General features: G+C 32.1%; 1 protein-coding gene across 2 annotated transcripts in view; it reads right to left on the reverse strand.

Annotated features, from left to right (window-relative positions):
• The window catches only part of LOC114328539 (inter-alpha-trypsin inhibitor heavy chain H4), a 77,369-nt gene that overhangs the window by 48,239 nt on the left and 6,555 nt on the right, over positions 1-22,575 (reverse strand). For both annotated transcript variants that reach the window (XM_050653667.1, XM_050653666.1), the window contains exons 2-3: positions 2,596-2,747; positions 825-1,067 (exon numbers count right to left, since the gene is read on the reverse strand). In XM_050653667.1, the coding sequence (XP_050509624.1) occupies positions 825-1,067; positions 2,596-2,739 (387 nt within the window). In that variant the 5' untranslated portion in view covers positions 2,740-2,747. The remainder of the gene's footprint in view (positions 1-824; positions 1,068-2,595; positions 2,748-22,575) is intronic.

Consider the following 22,575-nt stretch of genomic DNA (forward strand, 5'->3'; position numbering starts at 1 on the left):
AAACCGGTTTCCTTTAAAATCAAGATGGCGGCTAACGCAACGGCTGAATTCAATCGCGATTTTAAATTTACAACTACTGACTCCCCTAAGGATTATAAAAATAAAGTTCTGGGTAGGTCGGCATGCAAGGTCAAAAGCTATTGTTGCACGTATTGACCCTTACTGATTATATTATTTTTTATATTTTAGACACTAATTATTTATTTAGAATTGACTTTATTTATTGTTTTTCTAACTTACATCTAAATAAATGAAAACACCAAATTTATATTCTTTAATTACAAACTTTAATTTAATACTAAAACATTTAATAATAAAGAACAAATAACTAAATCAACTCACAAGTAATAATTTATAATTATTAATAGTTTATCTTACACAATTTATTTGACCGCGTGACAAAAAATCGATACCGTTTACCGTTTATCGTAGACTGACCAAATAATAACAAAATAGCGGGTTTTTATACCTTTACGGTTTACGTCGAGGTTCTTCTGGAAGCAATAGAATAACTTAAATAGCCAAAAACGTGTTATTGTCTCGTCCAAAAAAGGGTCAGACTGACCGGCGGCGAAATGGAAGCTTCCTGAATTGGCAGGGCCAGCTTGGGAGCGTCACACTATCACTATACCGACTGGACTAAGTCGGAAGTTTATTAAACTTAGAATACACAAAAACTGTGTTCTGTTATTACTAGTACTAGATCAATGTAATAAAACAATGTTTTTACTACACTATGCAGATATGTCTGTTCGTTCACAATATACATAACTTTTTTTTATTAGCGTCTTTGAAATCAAGAAATATCTATTTGGATTTCTTACCTTAGTGTAGGTGTTCTTAGCTTGTTCCTTTTCCTGTACATAAGCCTTGTATTGTTTGCCTTCAATCTCCATAATAAATTCAGAAATATAAGCCTGTTCAGGAATAACTACAGAAAATGTAGCTTCGTGTGCGTTTTTGTCCAAGTTTCTAACCTTGCTAGTAATTTGACATTTGGCAAATCTATTGGAAACATTAGCGTCGACTCTCATTTCGTATATTTTAGGAAGAACAGGGACATTTTCCTAGAAATAAAAATCAAATGTAGTTAGTTAATCATGAAATGGTAACATTATAAAAAAAAACAGATTAGTAATATTTTGTGATAAAGATTTTGGTTGATATCACCGCGGAGACTACATCAATTCCCAAGTCATAAGAATTATAATAATTTAATAAACTTGCTTGCATAGAAATCGGCCCTCTTAAAATTTTTTTATTTTTGATGTCTCGAATTTCCTAAACCTGTTGTCCGATTTAAGTGATTTTTTTAATATGTAGCCTTATTATTTAACAATATTGCTGTAATAATATTGTTCCTAAACAAACAGGTAAATTTTCATTGTATACCGGGTGTACGCATCAAACTGTGTTTTTTCTCAAATTTCGCACCACCCCATGGAATATTCCAGCATCTATAAAATATTGAAATTAAAACCAAATTTAGCCTCAGGTTTTCTTAACATTCTGTTTTTTGATTCATTTGCTTATGTTGGATAATAAAAAGTTAGGTACTTTAACAACTAGCCATGTTCTTCGTCAGTACAGGGTGTTTCTAAATAAGTACGACAAACTTTTAGGGGTAATTCTGCTTAAAAAAATAATGGCAGTTTGCTTTATAATAGTATGTCCGCAAATGCTTCGTTTCCGATAAAGGGGATGTTGACTTTTTTTTACAAACTGGCAATTTATTTATTGCTTTAAAACCGGTTGAGATATGCAAATGAAATTTGGTGGGTTTTAAGATGTAATTATTGCACATTTTTGACATATAACTAAGAATTTTATATTCACCATTGGCGGGCATACGGGTAATATGATCGTCCATGTTACCCGTATGTCATATACCCTAACAAAACGGCATAAGCCATTACTTTTTTGTAGTATTTTTGTGTCGCCGAACTGGACCAAGCCCAGAGCGGGATTAAAGCATCTCACGCTGTCCTTCAATATTTGGTAAATATTTCATATGGGAATTCTTATACCCATTTTGATGAAAGTCATCAGCGTGCTTTGGGAGGAAAGCCTAGGAAGCATTGGGGCTCGAAAGGGTGATCCCTGATTTATTTGTTCCAATCTTCCTCCTCTCAATAAATTGTTTGATCGATTGTTCATATGGGTATGAAAGCCTTTACCAGGTGAGGTTTCTTTTATTTGCTTCTTGTTTTTTTCAAAGAAATATGTGTCGAATAAAAACGAAAAATGGGGAACAGAGAAAAAATTAACCACACTAATAAATAAAGAAAATTAACTTAAACCAAGCGTAAAAAAATGAATGCTTTACTGCAAAAGAATAATCCGGAAAGCCCAAATAATGAAACACTGGGAATGAAAAGCCTGATGATGACCCTGTCTTTTAACGAAAACTTAATATTTAAAATAACATTAGAATTTTTTATTTGTTTAAAGTTATGAAATTTATCTTAAATATACACAGATATATAAAAATATATCTGTGGCAAAAAGGTTAGCTAATGCCGTCCCATCTTTGTGAACGCAGACAAATAATGTGAAAGATATAAATATGAATATATAATATGTTATTTACTTTACCTTGTTTGAATTGTCTCCATTGTTTTCAACAGAATCACTTGCAATTGATGTAACCAGACTGTCTGATTGACTTACTTGTGGGAAACAAGTTACTATTGAAATACACAACAATAAGCCCAAAAGGGCTTCCTTTTGAATCACCATACTATACCCTAAAAATAGCATAATGAGCTGATATACTACGATATATTATTATATTATTAGTCACTACAGCTTTAATATGAAAAATTAATTATTTAGTATATGTATATATTTTTAAAGCCATAAATCCTGAATTCATAGAAATAATGACTAAATCAATAATAATAAACAATAGCAACTATTAAAAACAAAATAAAAGTGTCGTTTAATTAGAACTAAAATAATAAAATACTATCAGGCAACTAAAATAAATACAAACATTAATCACAATATGAGATCCCACTGCAAAATTACTACGTTCATAAAAGTAGTTAATTAAAATCACATTTTTACATACATTTAAGAATAGGAGAATACATTGATAACAGGCAACCAGTCAAAAAGTGGCCACAAATAGTTTTAATTAAAAATGATTAACCATTTTCAATTTGGTTGCAACACGAAACTACAGCCGCATTATATTCTAGTTCAATCAAAGATTGCAGCAAGCACCTCGACCGGTTTCGAAACTTATTAGTCTCTCATCAGGAGGCACATATGCTGCTTTAGTCTCAGCATCCGTTATGGCTGGCAAATTTTAGAAGCCCCGGAGGTGTAACCAGAGAAGGTTCCCATTGTTTTCAATCTGGTGGGATGTAGAGTAATATTTTCAGTATTGTTTTATGTGCTATTAGATTGAAAACTTAGTCTTTTGCTAGCAGTTGCCGCTAGCGTATCCCTACCAGACAGGAAAACTAAAGACTAGGAAACTAAAAAGTCCTCAGACACCAATACCACCAATAAGAAAAAACAATTGCAAATGGGCAAGAAATAACATGGAGAAGGCAGATGCCTTTGGTGGCTATCTCTTACAAGTCTTTCAACTAAACAGTTTGGAATCAACACCTGAAGAATTGGAGGAAATAAATAGAGTACTAAATGAACCTTACCAAATGGAGCTGCCCATACCGAAATGTAAGTACAATGAAGTTAAGAATGTAATAATGAAAGAAATTAATCCTAAAAAAGCTCCTGGTTATGATCTGATAACGGGTAGGATACTACAAAAATTGACAAAGAAAGGAATAACGGCAATATTACAAATTTTTAATGCAATAATAAAATTAAATTATTTTCCGCAACAACTGAAAATGGCAGTTATAATTATGATCCCAAAACCAAGAAAAAAACTAGAGGAATTAACATCATATAGGCCAATAAGTTTACTGCCTGTGCTTTCCAAAGTGCTGGAAAAATTAATAATGAAAAGCATCAAGCGAATACTAGATAGCAAAAATTTCATACCAGAACATCAGTTTGGGTTTAGACAAGAACATGGAACCATAGAGCAAGTCGATAGATTAGTAAAGCATATCAGCAACGACTTTGAAAATAAGCGATATTGCTCATCAGCGTTTCTTGACATAAGCCAAGCGTTCGATAAAGTCTGGCACAAAGGTCTACTCTATAAACTACAAAACCTATTGCCTCATACATATTATGAACTTCTAAAGTTTTGCTTATCTGGCAGATTCTATTCAGTTAAATACCATTCAGAATATTCAGAATTATATCAAATATAATCAGGAGTACAGCAAAGCAGCATGTTAGAACCAATGTTGTACCAGCTTTTTACTGCAGATCTACCAACTTCAAAAACTACAATAACAGCAACCTTCGCAGATGACACTGCAATACTCGCCTCACATCATGATCCAGTAACTGCCTCAAGAAACTTACAAGCCAGCCTTAATAATATCCAAGCATGTTAAAAAAATGTTAAAAATGAAAAATTCGAGTTAATGAAACCAAATCAATCCATGTTACCTTTACACTAAGAAGAGGTATATATCCAACAGTGTTATTAAATAATTAAATGATTACTCAGAGAAATCAAGTCAAATATTTACGTTTACATCTTGACAGAAGATTAACATGGAGAACACATATATTTACAAAACGAAAACAATTGGGTCTCAAACTAAGACAACTTTACTGGCTTATTGGCAGGAAATCACAATTAAATCTCACAAATAAGATCTTAATATACAAAGCCATACTGAAGCCAATATGGACGTATGGAATTCAATTATGGGGTCCTGCTAGCAATTCAAACCTAGAAATCCTACAAAGATTCCAGAACAAAGTTCTTCGAATTATAACCAATGCTCCGTGGTATGTTTCGAACAACATAATAGAAAAAGACCTCCAAGTTCAATCCATAAAAACTGAAGTCACAAAGTACAGTGAAAAATACAAAAACAAAACTAGTGCTCACTCTAATGACTTAGTGCGCGAACTGTTTAATGTCAACGATGAAGTGCGTCGACTAAAGCGTTTTAACTCTACAGACTTAATAAACAGGTTTACATAAAATTAATTAACAGTTACCACTACATTATTAACTTTGTTTGTTAATTAATATGTTAAAGGAAGCCTCTCAATGGAGAGAATTCCTACAAGTCATTTTTTTCCTAATTATTGTCATAAAATTTACTTATTGTTACGAGTGATAACAGATTGTAAATTAAATGGAGCTACAAAAAAAAGATTGAAAACTTAGTCTTTAGTTTTAATTAAATTAATAGTACATAGTTCATTTAAAAAAATTCGATCATGACGCAGGTGCATGTTTTTTATATCTAATTGAAGCTAATTTTTTTCCAATACGATGATATAAGGTTGCCTGAGAAAAATGGCCAAAAGTGAAAAAGAGCTAGCGCGCAGTGCCACTGGTTTGACAAGATGACTGCTTTAATAACTCACACTCGCCATCAAACCTTGTCGACCTTGTCAAGACAGTGGCATTGCGCACTATTAATCTTTCACTTTATACCAAACCCCTTGTATTTTAAAGCAGCTGGCAACCCAAATTTGTGGTCATTATTTCACAGGCAACCTTACATCATCATATTAGAAAAAAATAATACAAAAACAAAATACAAAATAAAAGCAACAGAGATGGAATTCCTAAGAAGGAGCTGCTGAGTAACAAGAAGAGATAGAATACATCACATAGAGATTAAGAAAAGAATGGGAATGAACTCAGATAATATAATAGACTACATAGAGCAGAAGATATGTTACGGACATGTCAGAACAGCAGACAAAACTGTTAGATAAACAGAATAACAAAGTGGAGGCCGATATAAAGAAGGAAGGGAGGCAGACCCCGAAGATCTTTCAGAAATAAAATGGGCAAAGCAATGGGAAGAAGTCTGCACGAAGGGGACTGGCAAAACAGAAAGAACTGGAGATAACGGTGGAGTGAAGGGATACAGCAAAAACGGTGGAAATCCTTAGTGTATACATAGAAGAAAAGGTGCCACTGTTGTAGCGTTTCTACTATAGCTTACGGTCTACCTATGCGGTTAAACAACACCATGATCTTTTCTCAAAATGGTTTGCGCACAATAATGAAAGGCAGCAAATCGTTTGTAGACAAAATGTTTGTTGCTAAGTAGTAATAAACGTTTTCAGATACATACAATAAACTTATTTCTTTACTATTATATAAATAACACCATAATATTCTTGGTTAGGGTGCCTGCATGACTTTGTTAAGCTAGAATCATTGACTGCCTTTCTCTGTAAGGTGCATTTTTTTATTTATAATAATAATTTAGCTGTATCATTTTGTAAATAATTAGGTTACATATACATTTTTTATATAAATAGTTCGGGTGCATTTTTTTTTTGTAAATTGTTAGTCCCCTTTCATTTTACGTTTATTTTCCTCCAAATGTTTATTACTTGGGAATATCTAAGAGTTGACAGACGAAAGTAGATCAATACATACACTAGCGGCCAAAATTCTGGAAACTTTACAAAAATTTTAGTTTTGTTAGCAGCATTCATCTCGATGAAACTTGGTGCATTCGATTCGTAAGAGCCTTAGGAAGCTTTGTGAACTAAAACTAAAGTAATGATGACGAAATAAAAATTGCATTATTGAACAAAGAAAATGCATTTTCCGAAATGCAATTCGAAGTGTTGAAAAATGATAAATTTTTAATTCCGAAATAATTGTCATAAATTAGTTCAATATTACTACACGGAGGTTTTTGGGTTCGCTGAACACGAATATCATGACGACGATGGCCTCCGAGGCACCAGGGGCCTCGGAGACCATCGGAGCCATCGGTGCCTCGGACACACCATAACATTCAACTCATTTATGGCAATTATTTCCGAATTACAAATTTATCATTTTCCAACACTTTGAAATGCATTTCGGAAAATGCATTTTCCTTGTTCAATAATGCAATTTTCATTTCGTCATCATCACTTTAGTTCACAAAGTTTCATAAGGCTTTTACGAATCGAATGCAACAAGTTTTATCGAGATGAATACTGCTAACAAAACTAAAGTTTTTGTAAAATTTCCAGAATTTTTGCCACTAGTGTAGGTACAGGGTTATTCACTATATTTTGACCCCCCTGTAAACTGCTTTATTTACAGAAATAGAAAAAATGTAAAATACAAAAGTTATTCTATTTTTAAATTATGATTTTTTGACATATATCGTACTAGTGACGTCATCCATCTGGGCGTGATGACGTAATCGACTATTTTTTAAATGGGAATAGGGGTCGACTGCTAGCTCATTTGAGAGGTTATTCAATTCCCTATTAAGTAATATAAACATTACTATGATTAATTATACAGGGTGACCAAAAAAAATTTTTTAAATTAAATTAATTGACACAAAAAGAAGAATGTATGTAATTTATTTAATTCAAAATACATTCTACTGCTGTCAGAAAACAGAAATAAATGTTTAGTAAACAAATAAACATTACTTTTCACTTAAATTCAATGTTAAAACTGCCACCCATCTGCCTCTTGGTAGTTTGAACATTGAATTTAGGCAAAAATCAATGTTAATTTGTGCAATAAACTTTTATTTCTGTTTTCTAACAGCAGTAAAATGTATTCTAAATTAAATAAATTACATACATTCTTCTTTTTGTGTCAAAAAAATTTTTTTTGGACACCCTGTATAAATAATTATCTTAATGTTAATATTACTGAATAGAGAATTGAATTTCCTTTCAAATGAGCTAGCACACGACCCCTATTCTCATTTAAAAAAATATTCGATTACGTCATCAAGTCCAGATGACGTCACTAGTATGTTATATGTGTCAAAAAATCATATTTTAAAAATCTAATAACTTTTGTATTTTAAATTTTTTTCTAATTCTGTAAATAAAGCAGTTTACAGGGGGTCAAAATATAGTGAATAACCCTGTACGTACATGTGAATACTATTCGAGTAGGGACATCTTATTTTCCCGGATAGTTACCCAATTTCATCGGCTATAAGTCGTTTCATTTTTACAATTTTATAATATCAATTTTAAATGAAATCCAACCACTGTTTAATTCTGGAGCTATTTAGCCAGTTAAATGAGTTCACTGAGGATGGACTGATTTGGCCGGAAACGTTCTGAACACTTAGAGCCCGTTCACATGACCGTTTTGATAACGCGCGATTACAAATACATACATTTTACTTGAGACCGTTCACATGCCAACACGCGTTTTAATCACCTAAAATTCGCGTTAGCGTGTAAACTGCCTCAAGTAAAACGTATCTAGTTTTAATCGCGCGTTATCACAACGCGCGTTAAGCGCTTGTCATGAGAACGGGGTCTTATGTAATCCGTTTGGATTTTTTAAATTTTAATTCCTAATTAAAATGATACCAATTAAAAAGATAAGTTTTACTTAGATGTTAAAAGTTAATTTGATGATCAACAAATAACGAATTTGCCTTATTTTGCAGTTCTTTAAGAAACAAATTCACTTTTTAGCTTTTTTGAAGCTTTTTCAATGTAAAAGATCAAATTTTGTAATTTTGTGTCAACAGCTTAGCTTTATAATGGTGTGTAAAAATCGAAAAAATCGCGATTTTCGCATTAATTTCTTAATGATTATTAAAAAACGGCTCCGAACTCTTGGCAGAAAACAGGCAGGTTTTCTTTCTTTAGGGTTTACAATAACTAAAAAAGTTGTCAACCTGGATCATTCAAAGTCCTGAGAATAATCTTAGTTCCCTGAACTATATCTAAATCTTCAGAAATCCTATCGACGTTGTCTATTCTAACAATATACTAATTAAATAAAATATGGTAATATACAATTATTGTAAATAGAGTATACGCGCTTCACGCTAGATTAAAAATAAATTACGCTAATCGATTTAATCATCTTGTCAACAATCAGTTTAAAATTTATTCAAAGAATTAACTATTATTAGATAATCTTGTCAAAAGTAAAGAGTAGTATCATTAATATAAGTCAATGAAATAAAGAAATCAATAATTCTGAGAAAATTATATATAAACACAAACAAGCTGAAAAAAAAATAGAATTTCATTAAGGCATGAGAATACGATTGATCACGTACTTGGAAAATTTCAAGAATTGGTATGTTCTTTCGCATGAAATTTATATAAGTTATTGGAAAAATCATTTGAGTAGGATGTAAATACATTTGAGACTGAGATAGGCAAGAAGAAGTAGAGAAGGCCAGCGAGAAGTAGATTGGCAATTTGCCAATACATGCCTGTTTAACCAAGAGAAAAAATCCTAGTAGAGAAAGTAGTGGAATACAATATTTTCCACAAAGAAAAGGATGTTCACAAACCCTTTTGACACAGTTGAGCTCAACAAAATACTACAGGCGCTCAAAGAATGCAGGCTAGAGTATACAGTGAGCGCGTAAAGGTTGGAATAAATTCATTTTCTCGAGAATGGACCATTTTGGAAAAAAAACCCGAAACAGGTCAATTTTTATTTCTAAATTACGACGTTTTGGCATATTATATATCATACTAGTGACGTCACCCATCTGTGCGTGATGACGTCATCGATGATTTTTTTAAATGAGAATAGGTGTCGTGTGATAGCCCATTTGAAAGGTAATTTAATTCTCTATTCAGTAGTATAAACATTAACATAATTATTTATACAGGGTGTTCAAAAAAATTATTTTGAATTAAATTTATTGACATAAAAAGGAGAATGTATGTAATTTGTTTAATTCAAAATACATTTTACTGCTCTCAGAAAACAGAAAAAAATGTTTATTTTACAAATAAATATTGTTTTTTGCTTAAATTCAATATTAATGCAGCCACCCACCTGCCTCTTGACAGATGAACATTTAATTTAAGCGAAAAGCCATGATTATTTTTCAAATAAACATTTTTTTCTGTTTTCTGAGAGCAGTAAAATGTATTTTGAATTAAATAAATTACATACATTCTTCTTTTTATGTCAATAAATTTAATGCAAAAATTTTTTTTAGACACCCTCTATAAATAATTATGTTAATGTTTATACTACTGAATAGATGATTGAATTAACTTTCAAATGAGCTATCACACGACCCCCATTCGCATTTAAGAAAATCATCGATGACGTCATCACGCCCAGATGGGTGACTGGGCGTGATGAATGAAAATGAATTAATTAGAATATTTACGTGCTCACTGTATATGTAGGTATATATAAAATTATTATCCAATATTATACCTGCAGGCAACAACCACTGTCAAATTACATAGGTACTAATAGCAATCGCATAAAAATAGAGAGGGGGTTACATAAAGAGACCTAATGTCACCTAAACTTTTTAATACAATTCTGAACCACGCTTTTAATAATTCGTTGAATTAGTAAAAATTGAATTCGTTGACAAAGGGAATAAAAATAGATGGATAATATCTAAACAACTTACGTTCACCGATTATATAGTCGTAATAGCTGAGGATCTAGGAATGGCAAGACGGATGGTATAAAAACCCGTTGTGACTACAGAAAATGTAGGTTTAAATATAAACATCTCGAAAAAAAAAAACAAATAAAACTCAAAATTCCTAGGACATGAAATGATGATTGGCAGGGATATTCAGACCCATGAACTGAAGAGAAGAATCGGTCTTCGGTGGGCAGCATATGAAAAACTAAGAAATACTTTTAAAATGGAGCTACTATACCCTGAAGAGAAAAGTATTTGATTAATGCGTCCTCTCAGTGTTGACATAGGAAGAAGAAACCCAAACGTAGAGTCACACGAGACTGCGAGACAAAATAAAAAATGAAGAGATCACGAGAATAACCAAGGTGACGTCACCGAAAGGATAGCCAGATTAAAATGGGGATGAGCAGGACACATAGCTAGAATGAGATATGTATATATAGGTATGTATATATTATATATATACACTCACCGGCATAAAATTCCGCCACCCAAAATTTTTGATTAAGTTTGACAATTTATAACTATTATTTTTTGTGACCCGATTTTCAAGAACCTTGCACCAGTTTGTAGGCACATGTATTATTATCGTTTGGTATTATTCCGGTAGCAAAACAATTTGCTTGCATGGCATTATACAGGAGTGAATGGAAGCGTTGTATTTTCTCCTAACTTTAAAAAATTCTGTGGAAAAATAGAAGAGCTGATTTTGTTTCATAGTCCTGTCATACAGTGTGTCCACAAAGTAACGCATAAATTCATTATTTCGTAAACCGGCGACTTTAAGAAAAAATCCCGAAACAGGTCGATTTTTATTTTTAAATTTCGATTTTCTGGCATATATATCATAATAGTGACGTCATTAATCTGGGCGTGATGACGTAATTGATGATTTTTTTAATGGAAATAGGGGTCGTGTGGTAGCTCATTTGAAATGGTATTTAATACTCTATTCAATAATATAAACACTAACATAATTATTTATACAAGGTCTTCAAAATAAAATTTTTTAATTAAATTAATTGAGACAAAAAGAAGAATGTATGTAATTTTTTAATTCAAAATACGTTTTACTGTTGTCAGAAAACATGAAAAAAATGTTTATTTGACAAATAAATATTGTTTTTCACTTAAATTCAATGTTAAAGCTGCCACCCAGCTGCCTCTTGTCGGTTTGAACATTTCGTTTAAGCGAATTTGTATTTTTCAAATAAAATTTTTTTTTCTATTTTCTGACAGCAGTAAAATGTATTTAGAATTAAATAAATTGCATACATTCATCTTTTTGAGTCAATTAATTTAGCTTAAAAGAATTAAAAAGAATTGTTTTTGACACCTTGTATAAATAATTATGTTAATGTTTATATTAGTGAATAGAGAATAGAATAACCTTTCAAATGAGCTATCACATTACCCCTATTCTTATTTTAAAAATTAATGATTACGTCACCACGCCCAGGTTGATGACGTCACTAGTATGATATATATGCCAAAAAATCGTAATTTGAAAATAAAAATCGACTTATTTCCGGATTTTTCCTCCAAGTCCCCGGTTTACGAGAAAATGAATTTATGCGTTACTTTATGAACGCACTGTATTATCCCGGAGGCAACACAAAAATTGTGTTTTTTGAATTATCCCAATATCTCTTTTATTGTAAGATCTGTACCACTCTTTGTAAATAAAAACACTGATTGACTCATAAAAGAGAGGTTGAATTGACACGATTAGAATGGCCCACACGCAGCGCTGATCTCAATCCTATTGAGCATTTATGTGATGAATTAAAAAAGCTGGTACAATTTGGTGCTAAAAATTTGGTACAGTTATGGCCCTGGTAGAGGAATATCGGGCTATTCCCCAAGCAAGGATAACACATTATCTTTATTCGATGCCAAACAGATTGCGAACAGTCGTTGCTGCAAGAGGTGGACACACCCGCTATTGAATTGCTTTGTTTTGTTGTTAATTTTTGTTTTGTTTTATTAATTTTAGTGCGTCTGATATTTTTTATTAAATAAACCTTCAAAGCAGCATTTTTATTTACAGCTCTTACAGGAAAAGAGATATTCCGATAATTCAAAAAACAAAACCTTAGTGATACCTCGAGTATAATACAAAAGGAGTCTGAAACAAAATTAGCTCTCCAATTTTTCCACAGATTTTTTTAAAGTTTGGAAAAAAATACAACGCTTCTATTCCCCCCGTATAATGCCATCTAAACAAAAATTGTTTGTTACCGGAATAATAACAAACGACATCAATACACGTAACTACAAACTGATGCAAGAATGTTAAAAATCGGAGTTCAAATAATAAAGTTATAGATTGTCAAACTTAATCAAAAATTTTGGGTGGCGGAATTTTGTGCCGGTGAGTGTATATACATAGTATTTAAAAACACTAAACAAAAACTGGACGAGATAGGCGCAAAATAGACACGAGGAGCAGGAAGTTCAGAAGTAGACTTCTTAGGCTGGATGATGATTATATCTTATTATACGTATTCTTTCTTATTGATTAATCTGGCGACTAATTTAGAATAAATTTTTTAGACACATTTAGAATAGTTTTTAGAACAAAACAACAACTTTTAAGAATTTACAGATAGGTACACCATTGAATTGCACATCTGATACTATGTGAGATTATTCTATATTAATTTTAAAAAAATGTATAAAAAGTTTTATTGGACTGTATTAGCAATATAAATCAATTATGCTAATGGAATAATATAGTTGATATTATCTATTTCAAAATATTGAATAAAATAATACTTGCCTGGTACGGTTCACTAGCATGCGGTCATTAGTGTTATTTGGTTATACAATATTAGATATTTAAAGTATGTCAACAATCTATTCAATAAAAAACAATAAATTACAGAAAAAATGTTTTTCCCACATACATACACAAGTAGGTATATACCATAATATAATATGTAACTATTATGATTTATAATTAAGTATTTTACTAAAATTAATCGGGACAAAAAATATAAAAGGACTGAATTTAAAACAGGTGAAATAAGAAGAGTCTTTGAGAACCTAGGCAAGTACCATTTAAACTGAACAAGATGAACACGGAGAAAACTGTATCGAAGATGTCTCAATACTGTAAGAGTATAAGAATAAAAATATTGTGAAACATAGAGGACAAAGAAAACAACAGAATTATAAAAGACCGCGAGTATCATATTATTACTACCCAGTTATTGGTCTATAACTGGGTATTACATAATATGATATTTATAAAAGCCATAGAATGTAAGTGGATTGGAAGGACGCTAATAAGAAGACTTGGGGGAGCATTCAGGGGAGGTGCGTATTCAGTAATTGATGAGGAACACTGGATTAAAAAGAAGATGATGATCGTCAGGGGAAGTTTTCATTACCAAATAGGTTACAAGTTTCGAACGTCAGACTACGAAAATGTCACATGTATTTTTTCGGACGGAACTTTCATATGATTTGTTACCCTTTCATTAAACTCTTATGCAAAAATCAGACTGCTATTTACCACCAACATAATTCCTGCCATTTGACGTGTTCTATGTGTCGGACTTATTAAAATGCCCTAACTGTCGGACAAACATTTTTTCATATAATATAAAGTTTGATACTGAATAAAGTTTAAAACAACCTGTTAGTTTTCACAATCATAAAATTGTCAGGGTGACACGTTCTACAATTAACATCACGTTCCACAATTAAATCTTCCCCTGTTTCAGTGTTCCCATACGTCAAAGATTGTCCGACTATACACCGTTAAGCTATTAACAAATTTTCAGCTTGCTATTAATAAACTTTTTTTTGTACGCAGGATCCAAGCCTATATTCACTTTATGTTTGCTATAGGTAAATATTTCTGAAACGAGATCCATTTCCAAACACTTGTATCCGATTTTAAACCAAATATATTTAAGGGGATGGGTACGTAGTTTCTGCTCCAATGCTATTCAAATGGGATTCATTTTTTTCGAATCCTGAGAAAACTAATAAGCATTTTTGAAAAATTTACGCAGAATGAAAGATTACGTTATGAGCGAGGACCGAAAGTCCCTCAGAACTTCTATAATGTTTACAGGGGTGAAAAACGAAGAGAAAATTTAGTGTGATTTTTAATTTCAAATATCTCATTAAAAATAAACTTTTTATTTATCTTAGGGACTTTCGGCCTTCAGTAATAATTTAGTCTTTCATTCTGCGTTTAAATTTTTCAAAAATATTTATTGGTTTTTTCAGGATTCGAAAAAAAAACACAATGTCCGCAATAATATTTTCCAAATCTATCTTTGTCATACAACGCACTCAGTCAAATAGAATATGTTCAGCGTATTGTCAGTCAGACAGTGACAATTTTAAATATTTGACATGGCATCGGGAATATTTTAGTCCAGAAAGCCACTACGCATCCGCTAGGAAAAATATTCCGATTCGGATTTTTTGCACAATCTTACTCAAAAAGGACCCCATTTAACAAATTTGCATGTTGCCAGGACCAAAAGTGGGTCAAAATTTTTTTTAAACGTTTTTTTTTGTTTCTTTCCTAAAATTATTTTTTTGCATGGAACAAAGTTTTTTTATGTTTTTTGGATCATTCCAAACAGAAAAGATTTTTAGTGACTTTTCTCTAAAGTTGATAGTTTTTGACATATAAGCAATTAAAAATTGTGAAATTGGCCATTTTTAACCCTCAAAAACTATGTGAAAAATTGAAAATTTGAATGTTGCCAAGGTAGATAGATATTCTTTAAATATCGGTTGATGAAATCCCGAAGAGTTTTTTGCAATACATACAATATTCAAAACTCCTTTGTTTTTTAATTGCTAATCAAGCGTGCGCGACACTATTTTCCACCGACAGTATGGTGCAAATGAAAGGAATAAATTCGTTATTTCGTAAACCGGCGACTTTAAGGAAAAATCCCGAAACTGGTCGATTTTTATTTTTAAGTTATGATATTGTGGCATATATGGTATACTAGTGACGTTATCCGTCTGGGCGTGATGACGTAATCGATGATTTTTTTAAATGAGTATAGGGGTCGTGTGGTAGCTCGTTTAAAAGGTTCTTCAATTCTCCATTCAGTAATGTAAACATTGACATAATTATTTATACAGGGTGTCCAAAAAATTTTTATTAAATTAAATTATTTGAAAAAAAAGAAGTAGAAGGACACCCTGTATAAATAATTATATAAATGTTTATATTTATATAATTATAGCGGAGCGACAGCGGAGCGAGTGCTATACATCGCGTAAGTTCCCAAAAAGTACTTCACGCACAGTTTCAATTTTATCTACGATAAACAAATAAAAAAACTGTAACCCTTCGTCACTGGAATTCATTTCTATTATACAATTATTAGAACTTTGACATTTAAAAATTCTAACATCTTTCAAACCACAAAAGTGTCAAAACTTTTGTAGTAATTTATTGCTCATTATGTCATCACCATGACAACGCGAAAGTTAAGGATATTTGATTATATGAAAGTGTGCCAAAAAACATTGCGAAAAAGTAAATCCCATTTAAAATACATTGTTACTTCACGCACACTTTAAACCCTTCACGCACTGCTATCTATAATGACAGTTTTCACAAACTAAAAACTTATACATAATATGACATAGGGTAGATAAATAAGTTTTTGGATATAGTTAAGTTATTGGAAATCAAGAATAAATTATTTCGTAGTTAAATAAATTAACTGTTGGATTTTACGTTCCGAAATTCCTTTTACGCGATAATATAACATTCTTGGCAAACTTAGTATTTCATATTTTTTATTGTTTATATAAAAAATAACCTTAAACAAAACTAGATTGTTAGTCCATATAAATATTTATATAAAAATCTTGGAAATAACGTTACTTATTATGGAAAAGATCTGTCGATTACAAGAACATATTTGATACTGTTCACCGTAAGAAGTTTTGCTATTTTAAATAAATATTATATAGGTCTGGAAAAACGGACCATTCAGATGATAAATAACGTGAAAAGGATCTGTTCGCTTCACCATGATGCAGCTTGTAAAGGATTATCAACATCCAAAAATGAGAGCAAGATATATTCATTTAATTTTTAAATGTCACGTTTGTTTTTAATTAATTAGATGACACAGATTTCTCAACACAAGCACACTAATCGGCAATAACGCTGTATCAGCATTCAAAACAACAACACCTTACACTTTATTTATACATCCAGCAAAAGAAGCGTGATTCATTCTAATTCTCATTCTAGTTCTGATTCTAATTCGATCTGGCATCAATTACCATTCGCTCAGATGGTTATAGCGTAAGCACACCAACTCGTTACTAATATATTTAGTAGTGTTCAGAAAATAAGTATGAACAAGTAGTGTTTTATCAAACCAACCCTCACCTCCAGTTAATCAACACCACGAGTACTATTATAAGCTTCCTCCAGACGAACGACAATTCCAACGCTGTAAGAGCAGTAAAGTGTTGCTCGAAAAATGGGTCCCACAGTGAGTATAGTGGATGGCCAGACAGCGCCGTAAATATACTCACTATAATCACTGTAGGACCCATTTTTCTAGCTTCATTTAACTGCTTTTAAAGCGCTTTAATTATCGCTCGGCTGGCTACAGGGTTACTTTGTGAATGTCTCTTGTTCTCCACATAAGCCTACTGTCAGACAAGCGACAATTACAGCGCTTTAAGAACAGTAAAATGAAGCTAGAAAAATGGGTCCCACGGTGACTATTTATAGTGAATCTGTGCAGCGATATTTACAGCGCTGTCTGATTATCCACTATAACTCACCGTGGGACCCATTTTCGAGCTTCATTTTACTGCTCTTACAGCGCTGTAATTGTCGCTTTTCTGGCCGTAGGCTAAGATGCGAACCAACTTCTAAGTGGTTGGTTATAAAGACTGATTAATAGATAAATGTTTGTCGGAGAAAGATGCAATTCAAAGAGCTGGGCAATATCCGGGTACAAGTACCCGAATTTTGTACTCTAAGTACATTTTGGGTACTCCATACCCAGTACCAGAGTACATTTTCAATAAAGTACTCGGTACTCGCACCCGTAGCGTATGGGTAAAATACCCGGTACCCGCGTTTATTATACGAGTACGTTTTCCGAGTACTTTTTGCAAGTCTTTGTCGCTGCATGTGGGACAGCAAATTAATAGCAAGCAACACGCAAAACGCCGTTTTCAGTATCAGTCCATTCGCAAAGTCAAGCAAACGCCTATTCTCTTATGCCATAATAATTAATAGCCCTTCAAGAAATGCTCTGAAGAACTGGTGAAACTTTGAAAAATTAGTTATCTTAGGCAGGCCGCACATCAAAGAAACATGAAACGTAAATTACGATTCATGGAAATAAACCACTGCTAAACAAATATATGTCCGGCCATTTATGAAACTCTCCGAAAATAAAAATGTGTCATGAGCATGAATCACACTCGTTTCATTGGTAGGCGGACTTTGAGATTTGTTTAGCAGTGTTTTCTTTTCATGAAACATGTTTTTCGTTTCATGTTTCATGTTTTTCGATTCATGTTTCTTTGGTGTGCGGCTTGGCTTAAGGCACATCAAAGAAACATGAAACGTAAATTACGTTTCATGGAAATAAACCACTGCTAAACAAATATAATATGTCCGGCCATTTATGAAACTCTCCGAAAATAAAAATGTGTCATGAGCATGAATCACACTCGTTTCATTGGTAGGCGGACTTTGAGATTTGTTTAGCAGTGTTTTCTTTTCATGAAACGTGTTTTTCGTTTCATGTTTCATGTTTTTCGTTTCATGTTTCTTTGGTGTGCGGCTTGGCTAAAAGTCAGTAAAATTAATCAGTGAGTGTGCGTGGTGTTATACTGATTACAGTAAAACCTGTGTTACCGGCCACCTGTCCTCACGGCCGGTTTCAAAATTCTTCAAACTAATTATACATATGCATATTTTCTTATTTATGACCTGCTATTTACGGCCACCTTTATAATACGGACGCGGCAAAATAATCACATATTTTTAAAGCCCATTTTATAGAAATTGAATGTGTATGTTGGCCAAAATAATTTTGTTAAAATAATTTTGTCTATTTGTTGATGGAAATTCCCAGTACTACTTAGGTATTAGAACCTATTGTATCTACCTAAACAGGAGATTAAATACCCCGCATCGGGTCGGTGGTCACAATAGGTTATTAAAATCCTATAATAAAATTCACAACTTTACAAATTCACACTTGCCGTCATTCTTTCAACATGTAAACAAGTCAAATCCACAGATCAGATGTTACCTAGGGCAGATTATCTAAATATTTTAAACATCCATATTTAATGTAGCTTTTTAAACCAATGTTTCCTAGACGGACTTCTTTTACTGGGCTTTGACCCACATATTTTTGTTAAATACTATCTTGGTGGTTAGCATGTAAATTGCACGTAAGCACTGATGATGACTGGTAAACCAGTCGATAACTAGTTATGTGATTTTGATGTGGCCCTTTTGAGGGTTTTTAATTATACCTTTTATACAGGATTTTACTGTTTTTTTTTCTATAATAAAATGTCGTAAAAGTGTTGTAAAAGAGAAACGTTTGTTACTATTTATAAGTATGACTACAATTCACAAAAGTTGGCTGAAAAATATGGTGCAAAAACTCAGATTATCAAAGGATATAAAAAAATAAAAGTGGGTTGAAAAATTCTTTAAAAAAGCTTAACATTGATCTGTTTTTTTCCGTAGTATAGTTTTGTTTTATATTAGAATATTAAAGTAGTTTTAGTAGTTTCCGTTTATGTACCTATAGAATTATATTTGCTTTTATTAAAAAAAATAAACAAAGTTCCAATTATCTTTTATATATTTGTGAACTACAAAAACTGGAAATACCGGCCACCTTTATATATCGGCCAATAGTTCCTTTATTTTTAGTGGCCGTTACTGACAGGTTTCACTGTATTAATCAATGATCAATTTTTAAAATTCTTATTTTTTTATTTAAGTTGAAGTTGTACGTTATTTTATGTTTTCATGACTCATAAATAAATATGTTTAGAGAGGCAGAGATAATTATTACCCTCTTACCTTTTTTCGGGTTCTATATTCAAATGTACTCGAAATAAGTACCCGAGAAATTCGGGTACTTGTACTTTGAGTATTGTACTCTGAGTACTTTTTTTGAGCAATGTACCTACTCTGTACTCTGTACTCGTTCCTCAAATATGAAGTACTCGGTACTCTGTACCCGAGTACAAATCAGTACCCGGCCCAGCTCTGGCAATTCGGTATTGAAATAAGTATTAGAAGACGGTGAGATTGGATTTTATTTTGAAGCACAAACGCTTTTACTGTAAAATTTTGTAATACAACAAATTACTAACTCATTTTTTTTAGCTTTGTTTTCTGGAAAAATTATGAGAATTCATTTTGCGAAAATGTATGAAGACGTGTGATGTGATCATCTTGACTTTGGCCGTGATAATAATTGTCCCGGAAAAGAAAACAGCCTTTTATAGGAATCCTACAAAAAGAGGGACCACCTATTCTTCAACCATTTTAATGTTTATTTAACTGACAACTTCTAACGTACTTTTTGGGGGTTGTACTTTGGAATCTTGAAGCAAATAAAGTGTTTTTTGTAGTGGCATATGAAAAGCTTTTAGTAGAATTATAGAAACAAAAAATGCAGACCTACGGTTCGTATGACCATATCAGAGGGTGCTTCAATTGTTTTTATGAGGCTTTAAATTTACTAACTGTCTATACAAAAACGGATTCGGAAATTAAGGTAAAATAAGTAAATAAAAGTAAGAAAAATAATAATATGTGTCGAGTTTTATTGATTTACGAGGCAACCAGCAGTTAATATATCGTCCCTTATTTGCGGCAAAAGTACATTTATATGCGAAGAACTAGTGGTACGCAGGCGTACTCTGTAATATTAACAAAGAAATATATTAGGGCCATATTACTAAATAAATATGTTTTTGGCGATATGTTACAAGGTTGGAACAGGACCAGAAAAAGGTATAACGACCGTATGCTGTTAATATGGCACGAAAATAAACAACTGTAAAAAACATCAGTAAGAACAGTATCACTGAGAATGACGTCGGCCACACAGCTACATTTAATAACAATGTAGCTCTCTCACAAATAAAGACTGACACCACTCAAGAGAAATACATGTGAATCGAAAAATCAAAAGGCACATTTAACAAGATACATAAAGTGCTCTGTAATTGCTTTCTAAATATCCATACCCGAATAAAGATTCTGAGATTATATGCACTCTCGACTTTGCTTTACGGAGAAGGAGCGTGGACTCTCACAGATGCCTCCTATGAAGACGGAAATGCATTTGAGCTGCTATCGACTCAAGCTTAAAGTCCCACGCATATATCAAATTATATATTTAATGGAATCATCTTACAATGTATCAGTGGAGGATAAGAATACCTCCCACATTTTGGACACACCATGAGAAATGAGAAGTATTGCTGCAACTTGCTGCAGGTGAAAACAGAAAATCGAAGCTAGGCAGGTCGTAGATAAAGATCGTGGTTGTGGAACCTACGAAGATGGATGAGAATGACATCAACATGTTTATTCAGAGCGGTAGTAGATGGGGTAATATCAAATACATTGACAATAATACATACAACTCTTGGCATTTTCCATTAATATTGTGGAAGCAAACAAAATAGCGCCATCTAGTGGTATGGGTTGTAACCACAAACTATGCATTTAAAAGAAAGGTATTTTATAGAATTAAATCAAAATACAAATTTAGTTGTGAGATACTTTCGTTAATTTTATATTCTTACTTTTTAATTTACATAGTTTTTCCTTTTTCTATCGGTAAATTTATTTACATACGATTTTATTAAAAGATCAAAATATTTATCTAAATAAGTTTTGTGACAATTTGTAGGTAGGTACCTACATACATTTTGGAGAGTTTCTTGTAAGTAACATTTTAATTATAAATTATATTTAACATTTTTAACACTCTCTTCTATATAATTTTAGAAAATACCTTTTAAATATATCATTAAGTTTATCTGAAGCTCCCTTTATAAGTTACACCTAAATTTCACACTATCAGGTGTATCCTTAGCCCTAATAGTAGAAAATAAATTTTCTGTACAGTCTGGGGTTAGCCTGCTTGTAAAAAGAAATTGCAGCTAAACGCCCTCTCATCGTATCGGGGTGAATGGAGGCAAAGTAATACAATTTGTACTTAATTTTGTTGCCATCCTAGGTATTTGCTGAGAATCCATTTTACCGAACCTATTTTATAAGAAAATTAGCTAATTAATTATCCAAAAATTAACAAAATTAAATTTATATGTTTACGTTGAGAAAACGAAGTTCAACTCAAGCCGGCAGAGGCGCTAGTGGCAACGTGCCTCCAGTTTTCTGTGGGGGTTGTATGTATTATCGTCTAATGTACTTGGTAATATCGTCCATTGTGATAGCCAACATCCATAGTCTATAGTATATAATAGAAGATAGGCGCTTTAAAAAAAAATAGTACAACAAAAAAAAAAGAATGTGTGTGTACTTTGTACCCACGTAAGAAGTTATACTTCTATTATTATGATTTCAGCGAAATTAATATACTTAACAGGTTATTTGTATTTTATTTAAATATTAAACTAACTTTCTTTATCTACCTACTACTTTTAAAATTTTAATTAAAACGATACCAAAAATATAAAAATAAAAAAAGAATATAAATCGTCCGGGATTTGAACCCGGGACCTCTTGATCTCCGGTCACACGCTCAACCACTGAGCTTTTGCTTTGACAGGTTACAAGATTTCTCATACATACTGACAAATTTAATAGACCAAGTGAAGTATACAAAAATACTTTAAATATACTTACTATTATTATAAAATATCTTATTCCCGAGGAAGACAAATCCAAAGACACAACAATTATAATAAATAATACATTTACTAAGAACACTAATATATTCTTTTATATGATATAATATGACTTATTTGAGCTGACAGCGCTGATACATACATATCTTGAAAGATTAGCAACGAAATACATACTATCTGTGTGCGCATGCGCCCGGCA

Source organism: Diabrotica virgifera, chromosome 6 (assembly GCF_917563875.1).
Source record: "Diabrotica virgifera virgifera chromosome 6, PGI_DIABVI_V3a".
In the NCBI taxonomy this organism is placed as follows: Eukaryota; Metazoa; Arthropoda; class Insecta; order Coleoptera; family Chrysomelidae; genus Diabrotica; species Diabrotica virgifera.